This window comes from Salvelinus alpinus, chromosome 4, assembly GCF_045679555.1.
Source record: "Salvelinus alpinus chromosome 4, SLU_Salpinus.1, whole genome shotgun sequence".
Taxonomy (NCBI): Eukaryota; Metazoa; Chordata; class Actinopteri; order Salmoniformes; family Salmonidae; genus Salvelinus; species Salvelinus alpinus.
The window spans coordinates 27435024-27451629 of NC_092089.1; the positions used below are offsets into that span (position 1 = coordinate 27435024).

The 16606-nt window shown below is 47.8% G+C and overlaps 1 protein-coding gene across 4 annotated transcripts in view; it reads left to right on the forward strand.

Moving 5' to 3' along the window:
- invs (inversin) overlaps nucleotides 1–16606 on the forward strand; it is a 49555-nt gene that overhangs the window by 25134 nt on the left and 7815 nt on the right. For 3 of the 4 annotated variants that reach the window (XM_071396338.1, XM_071396336.1, XM_071396337.1), the window contains exons 6-17: nucleotides 783–950; nucleotides 1125–1305; nucleotides 1438–1547; nucleotides 1688–1859; nucleotides 3477–3632; nucleotides 8596–8681; nucleotides 8835–8981; nucleotides 9896–10002; nucleotides 11251–11460; nucleotides 12353–12576; nucleotides 13203–14088; nucleotides 15107–15306. In XM_071396338.1, the coding sequence (XP_071252439.1) occupies nucleotides 783–950; nucleotides 1125–1305; nucleotides 1438–1547; nucleotides 1688–1859; nucleotides 3477–3632; nucleotides 8596–8681; nucleotides 8835–8981; nucleotides 9896–10002; nucleotides 11251–11460; nucleotides 12353–12576; nucleotides 13203–14088; nucleotides 15107–15306 (2647 nt within the window). The remainder of the gene's footprint in view (nucleotides 1–782; nucleotides 951–1124; nucleotides 1306–1437; nucleotides 1548–1687; nucleotides 1860–3476; nucleotides 3633–8595; nucleotides 8682–8834; nucleotides 8982–9895; nucleotides 10003–11250; nucleotides 11461–12352; nucleotides 12577–13202; nucleotides 14089–15106; nucleotides 15307–16606) is intronic. The other variant, XM_071396339.1, reaches the window with a different exon arrangement.

Consider the following 16606-nt stretch of genomic DNA (forward strand, 5'->3'; position numbering starts at 1 on the left):
GGAGGTTAGAGCCTGCATGTTAGAGCCTGGAGGTTAGAGCCTGGAGATTAGAGCCTGCAGGTTAGAGCCTGGAGGTTAGAGCCTGGAGATTAGAGCCTGGAGGTTAGAGCCTGGAGGTTAGAGCCTGCAGGTTAGAGCCTGCAGGTTAGAGCCTGGAGGTTAGAGCCTGGAGGTTAGAGCCTGCAGGTTAGAGCCTGGAGGTTAGAGCCTGGAGGTTAGAGCCTGGAGGTTAGAGCCTGGAGGTTAGAGCCTGGAGGTTAGAGCCTGCAGGTTAGAGCCTGGAGGTTAGAGCCTGGAGGTTAGAGCCTGGAGGTTAGAGCCTGGAGGTTAGAGCCTGGAGGTTAGAGCCTGGAGGTTAGAGCCTGGAGGTTAGAGCCTGCAGGTTAGGGCCTGGAGGTTAGAGCCTGGAGGTTAGAGCCTGGAGGTTAGAGCCTGGAGGTTAGAGCCTGCAGGTTAGAGCCTGGAGGTTAGAGCCTGGAGGTTAGAGCCTGGAGGTTAGAGCCTGGAGGTTAGAGCCTGGAGGTTAGAGCCTGGCGGTTAGAGCCTGGAGGTTAGAGCCTGGAGGTTAGAGCGTTGGGCCAGTAACCAAAAGGTTACTTAACTCCAATTGCTCCACAGGTGCCTGACAATGGTGACCCTGGCTGTGACCCCAGGGGGAGTTTGGATATGCAAGAAACACATTTCCATTACACACTTGTGTAACAGGTCAAATATAAACACCCCCAAAATGATTATTACAATAGTGTCTGACCCCCCTCCCCTCTCTCTCTCTCCCCCTGCAGCAGACTGCGCTCCACTGGTCAGCGTTCTATAACAGGCCAGAGCACGTCAGACTGCTCATCAAACATGACTCCAACATTGGCATCCCTGACAGCGAGGGCAAGATCCCCCTACACTGGGCTGCACACAGCCAGGAGCACACCGCTATACACACCGTCCGCTGCATACTGGTACACACACACACACACACACACACACACACACACACACACACACACACACACACACACACACACACACACACACACACACACACACACACACACAGGATCCAGTGAGAATGTCATCCTTACACACACCATCCTCTGCTTACTGATGTAAATGAGGTGTGTGTGTGTGCGTAGGAGGCGGCTCCTACCGAGTCTCTGTTGAACTGGCAGGACTATGAGGGGCGCACGCCTTTGCACTTTGCTGTTGCCGACGGCAACGAGGCAGTGGTGGAGGTGCTGACATCGTATGACGGCTGCAGCGTCACGGCGTACGACAACCTGTTCAGAACCCCGCTGCACTGGGCTGCACTGCTGGGTAAGAGACTGTGTTTACAATGTGGATCCTGTCATCAGAATGTGGTTCCATCACTGGTCCAGATACTGTACCGGGGGGGGGGGGGGGGGGGGCAACCCGAGCTGGACCTGAATATGTTGATGTGTGTTTCAGGACATGCCAAGATAGTGCACTTGTTGTTGGAGAGGAACACATCAGGCACCATCCCCTCAGACAGCCATGGGGCCACACCTCTACACTATGGAGCTCAGAGCAACTACGCTGTACGTAGACACACAGACATGCACACACGCGCACACACACGCACGTTTTCAAGTTATATCAGTGACTCATGTGTGTGCGTGTGTGTGCGTGCGTACGTGCACGTGTGTGTGCGCGTGTGTGTGTGTGTGTGCGTGTGTAGGAGACGGTGGGTGTGTTTCTGTCCCACCCCTCTGTGAAAGACGAGCCAGATCTGGAGGGCCGCACAGCGTTCATGTGGGCTGCTGGCAAAGGAAGCGATGATGTCATACGCACCATGCTGACACTCACGCCTCACATCGACATCAACATGGCCGACAAGTACGGAGGCACTGGTGAGGAACTCTGGGATGTGTTTAATACGCAGGGATTGATTCAGTCAGCAGTAGACCAAGAGCTGCTGTGATTGGTCAGGCTGGTAGAGGACACCTTCCCCCTCCCCCTTCACCCCCTCATCCCCGACTCCCTCCCCTTTCACCCCCCCACCCCCGATTCCCTCCCCCTTCACCCCCCCACCCCTGACTCCCTCCCCCTTCATCCGCCCACCCCCGACTCCCTCCCCCTTCACCCCCCCACCCCCGACTCCCTCCCCCTTCACCCCCCCACCCCTGACTCCCTCCCCCTTCACCCCCCCACCCCTGACTCCCTCCCCCTTCACCCCGCCACCCCTGACTCCCTCCCCCTTCATCCCCCCACCCCTGACTCCCTCCCTCTTCATCCCCCACCCCTGACTCCCTCCCCCTTCACCCCCCCCACCCCTGACTCCCTCCCCCTTCATCCCCTACCCCCCTCACCGCCTTCACCACAGTTTCCCAGATCTTAATGCCCTGGCACTGTCACCATCAGAGCTACTCAGAGAGATTAACAGACAGAGATGACACACACACACACACACACACACACACACACACACACACACACACACTCACACTCACACTCACACACTGGTGCTAACCTCTGTCATCCTGCGCGTGTAGGAATGTTGAGGCACTGGAGGTGACGCAGGTGGCAGGACAGCCGCTGTCTGATGTCACAGGGGATTCCCCAGAGGGGCATAGATGTCAGGGGATTCCCCGAAAGCAGTGGAGCGGGAGAGATGTGGGGAGAGAGACATGTCACACATAACTGACACTGTTAAGAAACTTACCAAAACCAGTGAGCATGTACACATACTCTCTCTGACACACACACACACACACGCACACACGCACACGCACACACACACACACACACACACACACACACACACACACACACACACACACACACACACACACACACACACACACACCATCCCCAAGCTGTAGACATGCTATCCTTTGTCCCCTGCTCTGCCCTGTGGGCTGATTGGAGCACTAATCACCATGGTGATGCCCCTGCTTCCTGCCCTGCAGGGACAATTTATGTGGATATGCTAATGAGTTGGTAAAATATGCAAATGATCTGGTGTACTATGCTAATGAGGTTGAGTGTGATGGGGAGCAGAGTGGGTTTATCAGAGTGGGTTGAGCAGAGTGGATTGATCAGAGTGGGTTGAGCAGAGTGGGTTGAGCAGAGTGGGTTGATCAGAGTGGGTTGATCAGAGTGGGTTGATCAGAGTGGGTTGAGCAGAGTGGATTGATCAGAGTGGGTTTATCAGAGTGGGTTGAGCAGAGTGGGTTGATCAGAGTGGGTTGAGCAGAGTGGGTTTATCAGAGTGGGTTGATCAGAGTGGGTTGATCAGAGTGGGTTGATCAGAGTGGGTTGAGCAGAGTGGGTTGAGCAGAGTGGATTGAGCAGAGTCACTGGAATAGATAGATGGGCCAGTGGTGTAAATATTGACTGACATGAAATAACAACACAGTACAGGGTCAAAGTGCAACAAAGGACTTTTCATTTGACGAACTGGTTCTGAAAACTCCAGTAGGTGAGGCTGCTGAGGTGTGTGGAGACTAAATGTGTGTCTGTTGCAGCGCTGCACGCGGCCTCTCTGTCAGGTCATGTGAGTACAGTGAGGTTGCTGTTGGAGAGAGGAGCCATAGTGGACAGTCTAGACGTGATGAAACACACGCCTCTGTTCAGAGCCTGTGAGATGGGACACCGCCACATCATCCTCACACTTATCAAAGGTACACAGCAAAGATGGTGGATAAATGAAGATTTTGCTTTACTAAGGTCGTTGACCATTGGAAAAAAGGAGCGAGTGAGATGTCTCACTTCCACCTCCGTCTCTGGTACGCAGTACACCAGTGTGTGTGGTGGTGATTATTGTAGACTTGGTATTCTAGTCCTTCAATACATTGTGGTCTGATAGCAGTGAAGAGTTTGTGGTCATACACGCATCCTTAAAAACGTAGGTGCTCACATCCCCAAATATACACATTTCCCCTCACATCCCCAAATACACACATTCCCCCTCACATCCCCAAATATACACATTTCCCCACACATCCCCAAATATACACATTTCCCCTCACATCCCCAAATACACACATTCCCCCTCACATCCCCAAATATACACATTTCCCCACACATCCCCAAATATACACATTTCCCCTCACATCCCCAAATATACACATTTCCCCTCACATCCCCAAATATACACATTTCCCCTCACATCCCCAAATATACACATTTCCCCTCACATGACCATTATGTGCATGAAGCACGGTGTGTGTCATTTCACTTTTGTGTATAGTCAATCATAATTGATCACAGAGGTACATAACGATTATATACATACAAATTGGGCCAAGTTATAAACCTAGGCAACAGTAATCTTTTTTTGATGTCTGTAATCCTTTATGACCGTATGTACCTCTGTGATTAATTATGATTAAATATGCGCAAAGTGAATAGAATTTGTTCCACACCTACCATGCGTCATATGCATGTGAGGTGAAATGTGTATATTTGGGGATGTGAACACTCAGTTTGTTTGACCTGACGAAGATCCGGTTCGGATCAAAACATTGTCAATAAAGATGTGAATTGGGAGGTTTATTCAATAATATCTGCCATTTAGCAGACGCTTTTATCCAAAGCAACTTATAGTCATTTTGTATGTGGTGCTATGCTCTACCTACTGAGTCATACAGGACTACACTAGTGTACCATGCTCTACCTACTGAGTCATACAGGACTACACTAGTGTACCATGCTCTACCTACTGAGTCATACAGGACTACACTAGTGTACCATGCTCTACCTACTGAGTCATACAGGACTACACTAGTGTACCATGCTCAACCTACTGAGTCATACAGGTCTACACTAGTGTACCATGCTCAACCTACTGAGTCATACAGGACTACACTAGTGTACCATGCTCAACCTACTGAGTCATACAGGTCTACACTAGTGTACCATGCTCAACCTACTGAGTCATACAGGACTACACTAGTGTACCATGCTCTACCTACTGAGTCATACAGGACTACACTAGTGTACCATGCTCAACCTACTGAGTCATACAGGTCTACACTAGTGTACCATGCTCTACCTACTGAGTCATACAGGTCTACACTAGTGTACCATGCTCAACCTACTGAGTCATACAGGACTACACTAGTGTACCATGCTCTACCTACTGAGTCATACAGGACTACACTAGTGTACCATGCTCAACCTACTGAGTCATACAGGTCTACACTAGTGTACCATGCTCAACCTACTGAGTCATACAGGACTACACTAGTGTACCATGCTCAACCTACTGAGTCATACAGGTCTACACTAGTGTACCATGCTCAACCTACTGAGTCATACAGGACTACACTAGTGTACCATGCTCTACCTACTGAGTCATACAGGACTACACTAGTGTACCATGCTCAACCTACTGAGTCATACAGGTCTACACTAGTGTACCATGCTCTACCTACTGAGTCATACAGGTCTACACTAGTGTACCATGCTCAACCTACTGAGTCATACAGGACTACACTGGTGTACCATGCTCTACCTACTGAGTCATACAGGTCTACACTAGTGTACCATGCTCTACCTACTGAGTCACACAGGACTACACTAGTGTACCATGCTCTACCTACTGAGTCATACAGGACTACACTAGTGTACCATGCTCTACCTACTGAGTCATACAGGACTACACTAGTGTACCATGCTCTACCTACTGAGTCATACAGGTCTACACTAGTGTACCATGCTCTACCTACTGAGTCATACAGGTCTACACTAGTGTACCATGCTCTACCTACTGAGTCATACAGGTCTACACTAGTGTACCATGCTCTACCTACTGAGTCACACAGGACTACACTAGTGTACCATGCTCTACCTACTGAGTCATACAGGACTACACTAGTGTACCATGCTCTACCTACTGAGTCATACAGGACTACACTAGTGTACCATGCTCTACCTACTGAGTCATACAGGACTACACTAGTGTACCATGCTCTACCTACTGAGTCATACAGGTCTACACTAGTGTACCATGCTCTACCTACTGAGTCATACAGGACTACACTAGTGTACCATGCTCAACCTACTGAGTCATACAGGTCTACACTAGTGTACCATGCTCTACCTACTGAGTCATACAGGTCTACACTAGTGTACCATGCTCAACCTACTGAGTCATACAGGTCTACACTAGTGTACCATGGTCTACCTACTGAGTCATACAGGTCTACACTAGTGTACCATGCTCAACCTACTGAGTCATACAGGACTACACTAGTGTACCATGCTCTACCTACTGAGTCATACAGGTCTACACTAGTGTACCATGCTCTACCTACTGAGTCATACAGGTCTACACTAGTGTACCATGCTCAACCTACTGAGTCATACAGGACTACACTAGTGTACCATGCTCTACCTACTGAGTCATACAGGTCTACACTAGTGTACCATGCTCAACCTACTGAGTCATACAGGACTACACTAGTGTACCATGCTCTACCTACTGAGTCATACAGGTCTACACTAGTGTACCATGCTCAACCTACTGAGTCATACAGGACTACACTAGTGTACCATGCTCTACCTACTGAGTCATACAGGTCTACACTAGTGTACCATGCTCTACCTACTGAGTCATACAGGTCTACACTAGTGTACCATGCTCAACCTACTGAGTCATACAGGACTACACTAGTGTACCATGCTCTACCTACTGAGTCATACAGGTCTACACTAGTGTACCATGCTCAACCTACTGAGTCATACAGGTCTACACTAGTGTACCATGCTCTACCTACTGAGTCATACAGGTCTACACTAGTGTACCATGCTCAACCTACTGAGTCATACAGGTCTACACTAGTGTACCATGCTCTACCTACTGAGTCATACAGGTCTACACTAGTGTACCATGCTCAACCTACTGAGTCATACAGGTCTACACTAGTGTACCATGCTCAACCTACTGAGTCATACAGGTCTACACTAGTGTACCATGCTCAACCTACTGAGTCATACAGGTCTACACTAGTGTACCATGCTCTACCTACTGAGTCATACAGGACTACACTAGTGTACCATGCTCTACCTACTGAGTCATACAGGTCTACACTAGTGTACCATGGTCTACCTACTGAGTCATACAGGTCTACACTAGTGTACCATGGTCTACCTACTGAGTCATACAGGTCTACACTAGTGTACCATGGTCTACCTACTGAGTCATACAGGTCTACACTAGTGTACCATGGTCTACCTACTGAGTCATACAGGTCTACACTAGTGTACCATGCTCTACCTACTGAGTCATACAGGTCTACACTAGTGTACCATGCTCTACCTACTGAGTCATACAGGTCTACACTAGTGTACCATGGTCTACCTACTGAGTCATACAGGTCTACACTAGTGTACCATGCTCTACCTACTGAGTCATACAGGTCTACACTAGTGTACCATGCTCTACCTACTGAGTCATACAGGTCTACACTAGTGTACCATGGTCTACCTACTGAGTCATACAGGTCTACACTAGTGTACCATGCTCTACCTACTGAGTCATACAGGTCTACACTAGTGTACCATGCTCTACCTACTGAGTCATACAGGTCTACACTAGTGTACCATGCTCTACCTACTGAGTCATACAGGACTACACTAGTGTACCATGCTCTACCTACGGAGTCATACAGGTCTATACTAGTGTACCATGCTCTACCTACTGAGTCATACAGGTCTACACTAGTGTACCATGCTCTACCTACTGAGTCATACAGGTCTACACTAGTGTACCATGCTCTACCTACTGAGTCATACAGGTCTACACTAGTGTACCATGCTCTACCTACTGAGTCATACAGGTCTACACTAGTGTACCATGCTCAACCTACTGAGTCATACAGGTCTACACTAGTGTACCATGCTCTACCTACTGAGTCATACAGGTCTACACTAGTGTACCATGCTCTACCTACTGAGTCATACAGGTCTACACTAGTGTACCATGCTCTACCTACTGAGTCATACAGGTCTACACTAGTGTACCATGCTCTACCTACTGAGTCATACAGGTCTACACTAGTGTACCATGCTCAACCTACTGAGTCATACAGGTCTACACTAGTGTACCATGCTCTACCTACTGAGTCATACAGGTCTACACTAGTGTACCATGCTCTACCTACTGAGTCATACAGGTCTACACTAGTGTACCATGCTCTACCTACTGAGTCATACAGGTCTACACTAGTGTACCATGCTCTACCTACGGAGTCATACAGGTCTACACTAGTGTACCATGCTCTACCTACGGAGTCATACAGGTCTACACTAGTGTACCATGCTCAACCTACTGAGTCATACAGGTCTACACTAGTGTACCATGCTCTACCTACTGAGTCATACAGGTCTACACTAGTGTACCATGCTCTACCTACGGAGTCATACAGGACTACACTAGTGTACCATGGTCTACCTACTGAGTCATACAGGTCTACACTAGTGTACCATGCTCTACCTACTGAGTCATACAGGTCTACACTAGTGTACCATGCTCTACCTACTGAGTCATACAGGTCTACACTAGTGTACCATGCTCTTGTAATGCAGGATTTGGGTGGGCTTACTATGGTGAAGAATGCCTCATTGATTTTCATTGTGTAGGCTCTGCTCGTGTCCACCTGGTGGATCTAGATGGACACACTGCTCTGCACTGGGCGGCTCTGGGGGGGAACGCTGAAGTCTGCCAGGTCTGTCTTTTCACCTTTATACACTTTTATTATCCCTGAACACTTCTTCATTTGTCTTCATTTCCTTTCCTTATAGACTGTGTTAAGGGTGTGTTGTTCAGGTCATTGAGCCGGTTGTCTGGTACTGTAACCTCAGTGTGATGGTCATGGTAGTTGCTGATGGAGAATGGGATCAGTCCTAACGTCCAGGACCAGGCAGGCAGGACTCCTCTCCAGTGTGCTGCTTATGGAGGGTACATCACCTGTATGGCTGTACTACTCATGGAGAACAACGCCGACCCTAATATACAGGACAAAGAGGTACACACACACACACGCACGCACGCACGCACGCACGCACGCACGCACGCACGCACACACACACACATACAGTGCACACACACACACACACACACTCACACACACACACACACACACACACACACACACACACACACACACACACACACACACACACACACACACACACACACACACACACACACACACACACACACACACACACAGACGTACAGTACATACGCACACACACACACACACACAATCACACACAGACATACAGTACATATACAGAAACACACAGAAACAAAGTGCTGTCTGGAGGGCAGGACAGCTCTCCACTGGTCCTGTCCTACCGTGTGTGTCTGCAGGGCAGGACAGCTCTCCACTGGTCCTGTCCTACCGTGCGTGTCTGCAGGGCAGGACAGCTCTCCACTGGTCCTGTCCTACCGTGTGTATCTGCAGGGCAGGACAGCTCTCCACTGGTCCTGTCCTACCGTGTGTGTCTGCAGGGCAGGACAGCTCTCCACTGGTCCTGTCCTACCGTGTGTGTCTGCAGGGCAGGACAGCTCTCCACTGGTCCTGGTCTACCGTGTGTGTCTGCAGGGCAGGACAGCTCTCCACTGGTCCTGTCCTACCGTGTGTATCTGCAGGGCAGGACAGCTCTCCACTGGTCCTGTCCTACCGTGTGTGTCTGCAGGGCAGGACAGCTCTCCACTGGTCCTGTCCTACCGTGTGTGTCTGCAGGGCAGGACAGCTCTCCACTGGTCCTGTCCTACCGTGTGTGTCTGCAGGGCAGGACAGCTCTCCACTGGTCCTGTCCTACCGTGTGTGTCTGCAGGGTAGGACAGCTCTCCACTGGTCCTGTCCTACCGTGTGTGTCTGCAGGGCAGAACAGCTCTCCACTGGTCCTGTCCTACCGTGTGTGTCTGCAGGGCAGAACAGCTCTCCACTGGTCCTGTAACAATGGCTATCTGGATGCTGTGAAGCTGCTGCTGAACTCTAATGCCTTCCCCAACCACATGGAACACAACGAGGAGAGGTGAGGAGGAGGTGGATGATGAGGAAGTGCCTCGTCTATAGTTTGGAAGGACATCAACTCCTACAACAGCAGCAAGTATCGATTTAGATTCAAAAAGTAGCTGTTGGTATTGTCTTGCTAAGGCAGTTTAGTTGTTGTGCTGTCTCTCTACCTAGTGGCCTACTTAGTTGTATTTTTACTTGTATTTTTCTACTGGCACTGACTGATAACTACAGGTAACTGGCAAGATAAAGGAAACCCCAACATAGTGTCTTAATAGGGCGTTGGGCACCACGAGCCAGAACAGCTTCAATGCATCTTGGCATAGATTCTACAAGTGTCTGGAACTCTTGGAGGGATGCGACACCATTCCTCCATGAGAAATTCCATCATTTGGTGTTTTGTTGATGGTGGTGGAAAACGCTGTCTCCGGCTCTGCTCCAGAATCAACTGGGTTGAGATCTGGTGACTGAGACGGACATGACATGTGGTTTGCATATTTTCATGCTCCTCAAACCATTCAGTAACCACTCGTGCCCTGTGGATGGGGGCATTGTCATCCTATGGAGGCATAGACATGGTAGCCAAAATAATGTCCTGCGCAGTATTTTTATACATGACCCTAAACATGATGGGATGTTAATTGCTTAATTAACTCAGGAAACACACCTGTGTGGAAGCACCTGTTTTCAATATATCCCTTTGTATCCCTCATTTACTCAAGTGTTTCCTTTATTTTGTCAGTTACCTGTACTTTATTGAGGGAAAATGTACTTGCTACGATTGTGTTGTTGTCTCACCTAGCTATGTTAAGATGAATGCACTAATGTATGTCGCTCTGCATAAGAGCGTCTGCTAAATGACTAAAATATCAATGTAAAATTATATGTTGTAATTTTCTGAATGAATTTTGTGAATCTATTCTCTATGTGTGTTGTTTTTCACAAAGCAAGTTCATAAGGTTAAAGATGCACTATGCAGAAATCACTCCGCCATTTCCTGGTTACTAAAATTCTAATTATAATATCAGTTTATGTGACAAAACATCCAAGTATAGCGTAGAGAATCATTGTACCATCTAAACCGCTGTGAAATATATCTTCCATAACCAATAATGTTGTATTTTCAGCTGTTTGAAGCTGGTGTACAGAAGCAAAAAAACTTAAGAACAGGAAGCATGCGTGTGTGTGTGTGTGTGTGTGTGTGTGTGTGTGTGTGTGTGTGTGTGTGTGTGTGTGTGTGTGTGTGTGTGTGTGTGTGTGTGTGTAGGTACACCCCCCTGGACTACGCCCTCCTAGGGGAACACAGTGAGGTGACTCAGTACATGTTGGAGCATGGAGCTCTGTCTATAGCGGCCATCCAGGACATCGCTGCTGCTTCCATCCAGGCGCTGTATAAAGGATACACGGTCCGCAAGGCCTTCACTGAGAGGAAACAACTACTGATGAGACACGAACAGCTACGCAAGGACGCAGCCAAGTACCACACACACACACACACACACACAGACACACACACGCACGCACACACACAACCACATACACACACACACACATAGAAATGAGCATTGTGATCCATCCCCTGTCTGCTCAGTACTCTCTGTCAATAACTATATCATAGTCAACCAGATCATGCCATACACACACACACACACACACACACACACACACACACACACACACACACACACACACACACACACACACACACACACACACACACACACACACACACACACACACACACATACACATTCTCTTTCTATCTATTTTTTCTCTCTCTCTCTCTCTTTCTCTCTCTCTCCTCTCCCTTTCTCTCCATCTCTCCCTGTCTTATTCCCCCAACCCATATAGAAACAGTCACACTCTCTCCATATCCATCTTTCCACCTGTCATCCCTGCACACACATACATCTTCTCCCTGTCTCTCTCTCTCTCCCTCTCCCTCTCCCTCTCCCTTCCTCTCTCTCTCTCTCTCTCTCTCTCTCTCTCTCTCTCTCTCTCTCTCTCTCTCTCTCTCTCTCTCTCTCTCTCTCTCTCTCTCTCTCTCTCTCTCTCTCTCTCTCTCTCTCTCTCTCTCTCTCTCTCTCTCTCTCTCTCTCTCTCTCTCTTGCTCACACATCCCTCTCTTATAATTCTACACTGTTTGTAATAAATGGCCTGTAAGGGTCTCTGTGTGCTTGGGACTCCTATTAGGCTTGGATTACTGAAAGGATTCTCCTGTTGTTCTTTGTAACGTCAGGACTAGTTTGTGATGTTGGCCAGGGCTGGTCCAGCGGTAGGGTTTAGGTAGGGTTTTGAGATAAGGCTGTAACTAGGGTTAGGGTGTATGTGTGTGAGACGTGTGTAAGATGTGTCATGATGTCACTCAGGAAACGCGAGGAGGAGCAGCGGAGGCGGGAGGCGGAGCAGCAAATCTCATTGGCCAGAACAGAGAAACAGAGGATGTTATTGGCCCGCGCTGAGCAGGAGCAGCTGTCATTGGCTGAGACTATGAAGGAACTGTCAGTGTATGAGAGAGAGGCAGGGGGCGGGGCTAATACAGCCTCCAAAGCAGAACAGACCAATAGCAAAGAAGAGACACGGAAACATAGAGGTACGGACATACACGCACACAGGAGGCTGCTGAGGGGAGGACGACTCATTATAATGGCTGAAATGGAGTTAATGGAATGTTATCAAACATGTGTTTGATGAATTTGATTCCATTCATTCTGTTCCAGCCATTACTATGAGCCCGTCCTCCCCAATCAAGGCGACACCAAACTAGTTTTCATTGGGAAGGCAGATAAAGCCTTTTTGATCAAAAGCAATGACTTTTGCATGTGAATCCTACTCATTACTGTTCCGTTTGAGAAGGGCGCTCCTCCCTCACTGCTTTTGCCCCTTCACGTCACGGGTCATAGACCGGTGCCCTGCGGCTCAGCTTAATCAGATCCGCTCAATGAAAAACAGGTGAAATTATGAACGCCATCTTCATTATCTCCCACCATATTGCACAAGTTGACTGCAGATATTTACTTAAAAAGTAGCTAGAAATATTAAAATGTATAAAAAATAAGTAGTTTAAACAGTATTGACAGTATTGAAAAACCATCCCGTGGCTTTTTCCAAAACCCTGGACTACGGTATATATACGGTAAACCACCCAAACCTAACACACATATACACACACACGTATTCACCCACTCTCTCAGTCTCTTACTTCCCTCTCTTTCTCAGCACATAGAAGCAGACCCTCCAGGAGAGGGAAGGAGGCGCAGCCAGCCAAAGGCCCTGACCCCGTGGTGACCCCTCACCCCTCAGTGACCTCTGACCCCATGCCCCCTGCGCAGGGGTCTAGGGTCAGGGAGCGTCTCTCTCCTGCAGGCTGCAGCCGACCCCCCAGTCCAAAACACAGACCCCCCACCACACCAAGGACCAAGAGACTCACCTCTGCAAACACACACACTCCTTCCAAAACACACACTACCTCCAACACACACACTCCCTCCAACACACACACTCCCTCCAACACACACACTCCTTCCAACACACACACTCCTTCCAACACACACACTACCTCCAACACACACACTCCCTCCAACACACACACTCCTTCCAACACACACACTCCTTCCAACACACACACTCCCTCCAACACACACACTCCTTCCAACACACACACTCCCTCCAACACACACACTCCTTCCAACACACACACTCCTTCCAACACACACACTACCTCCAACACACAAACTCCTTCCCACACACACACTCCATCCAACACAAACACTACCTCCAACACACACACTCCTTCCAACACACACACTCCCTCCAACACACAAACGCCTTCCCACACACACACTCCATCCAACACAAACACGTCTACTCGCCCCACCATGGATCAAGAAGCCCCCAGCACCAGGGAACGAACCCCTAGAAGCAAGAGAGACACACACACCAACACACACAACCCCAGACACAGAACACGCCCTGCCACAGACCATACCACCTCCTCCAGCAAGAACCACACTAAAGCCTCCACACAGTCACACCGCCCCAGCAGCAAGCCCAGGGAGCGGGACAGAGACCAGGCTGCCTGCACTATCCAACGAGCCTGGAGGAGGTAAGGTCTGCTTTTCATTCTTCCCATTCCCTCTCCAAGCTGAGCCAGTACTGGGAGTACTGCCATGGAATAGAGCCTGTGGCCCCTTTGCCAAGCAGAGGTGCTCAGGTAGTTTCTCTCTGGCCCGATACCAAGGTTGGCTCTGAGATGGCTTCCCAAACAGCCTGGAGGAAGTGTGTGTATGGTTGAAAGGGGGGGATACTGTGCTCCACAGTAGCGTTCTCTCTTACCAGGAGAGTGTGTGTATGGTTGAAAGGGGGGGGGATACTGTGCTCCACAGTAGCGTTCTCTCTTACCAGGAGAGTGTGTGTATGGTTGAAAGGGGGGGATACTGTGCTCCACAGTAGCGTTCTCTCTTACCAGGAGAGTGTGGCAGTGCCATGTGGTGCCCACATGTGTCTTCCCTCCACACACACACACACCAACTTACACACAGCGTCTCCCCCTCTCGCTCTCTGTGGTCTGGCTGCCTGCCCTCCTACCATCAACACCTCCATGACGGGGGAGAGAGGGGGAGGTGGGGGAGACAGGGGGTATAATCTGGAGCCCTCTCAGTGTTTTAACGAGAGGCTAAAAGTTCAGGCGTGCCATTCTAATAGCTACCAGCAGCCTCTCATTCAGGATCTACTACCCCACATCGGAAAGCGCTCTGTTCCCAGCCGCCAGTAGATGTGTGTGCGTGCGGATGCGTGTACTGATTTAATTGTAGTATACAAGTAATAAGCTTTTTCTACTAAGCTCTTGAAGTATGCCATGGCCGGGTTCAGTTCCCCTAGAGGAAGTGTTATGTATTGATGCTGAAGAGTAGCGGACCCAGAATTGAGCCATGTGGAACCCCTGAGGTTGGACATTATTATTTCTCACCCCTCTTAAACCAGCTTTTCCAGGGATGCCTGTAACGTTTTTCAGTGAACTGAATAATGTCCAAATGTCATGTGCTGTGTAATATACGAACCGAATAGGTTGGACAAATGAAGGCCTCTATAATGTACCGTGTTCTGGGTGTGTTTGTGTGTAGGTTCCATGTGCGAGGCAGATTGAGGGAGGCTTTTGGTGCTGGGAAAAGAGTGGAGCCACCTGAGGTCGCCTCCCTCCTGATCCAGCTGCTCTGGGATAGGCCGGCTTTCCCTGGTCACACCCCTATTAGGACCAAGCCTGAGGCCAGAGTTCCACCCACCAAGACAGCAGCCAAGAGCTCAGTGCTGCAAAGCATCTATGGTAAAGCCTGGCGTTCTGTCCAGAATGTTTGATTCTGTCTTTAATTTGTTTCAACTCTGAACTGTTAACATTTAGAAATAAACCAATTCTTAACAGCGCCTAGTCGCCTACTGTGAATGGGTGCATTACTGCCGAGCTGCAACTTCAAACTCCAACATATCTGTATGGAATTAGTATAGGGAGGTGTATAGTTCACTGAAGATATTAATATCTGTATAGAATTAGTATAGGGAGGTGTATAGTTCACTGAAGTTATTAATATCTGTATAGAATTAGTATAGGGAGGTGTATAGTCCACTGAAGATATTAATATCTGTATAGAATTAGTATAGGGAGGTGTATAGTTCACTGAAGATATTAATATCTGTATAGAATTAGTATAGGGAGGTGTATAGTTCACTGAAGATATTAATATCTGTATAGAATTAGTATAGGGAGGTGTATAGTCCACTGAAGATATTAATATCTGTATGGAATTAGTATAGGGAGGTGTATAGTTCACTGAAGATATTACATCTGTATAGAATTAGTATAGGGAGGTGTATAGTTCACTGAAGTTATTAATATCTGTATAGAATTAGTATAGGGAGGTGTATAGTCCACTGAAGATATTAATATCTGTATAGAATTAGTATAGGGAGGTGTATAGTTCACTGAAGATATTAATATCTGTATAGAATTAGTATAGGGAGGTGTATAGTTCACTGAAGATATTAATATCTGTATAGAATTAGTATAGGGAGGTGTATAGTTCACTGAAGATATTAATATCTGTATAGAATTAGTGTAGGGAGGTGTATAGTTCACTGAAGATATTCATATCTGTATAGAATTAGTATAGGGAGGTGTATAGTCCACTGAAGATATTAATATCTGTATAGAATTAGTATAGGGAGGTGTATAGTTCACTGAAGATATTCATATCTGTATAGAATTAGTATAATTAGTATAGGGAGGTGTATAGTCCACTGAATATATTAATATCTGTATAGAATTAGTATAGGGAGGTGTATAGTTCACTGAAGATATTAATATCTGTATAGAATTAGTATAGGGAGGTGTATAGTTCACTGAAGATATTAATATCTGTATAGAATTAGTATAGGGAGGTGTATAGTTCATTGAAAATATTACATCTGTATAGAATTAGTATAGGGAGGTGTATAGTTCACTGAAGTTATTAATATCTGTATAGAATTAGTATAGGGAGGTGTATAGTTCACTGAAGATATTAATATCTGTATAGAATTAGTATAGGGAGGTGTATAGTCCACTGAAGATATTAATATCTGTATAGAAT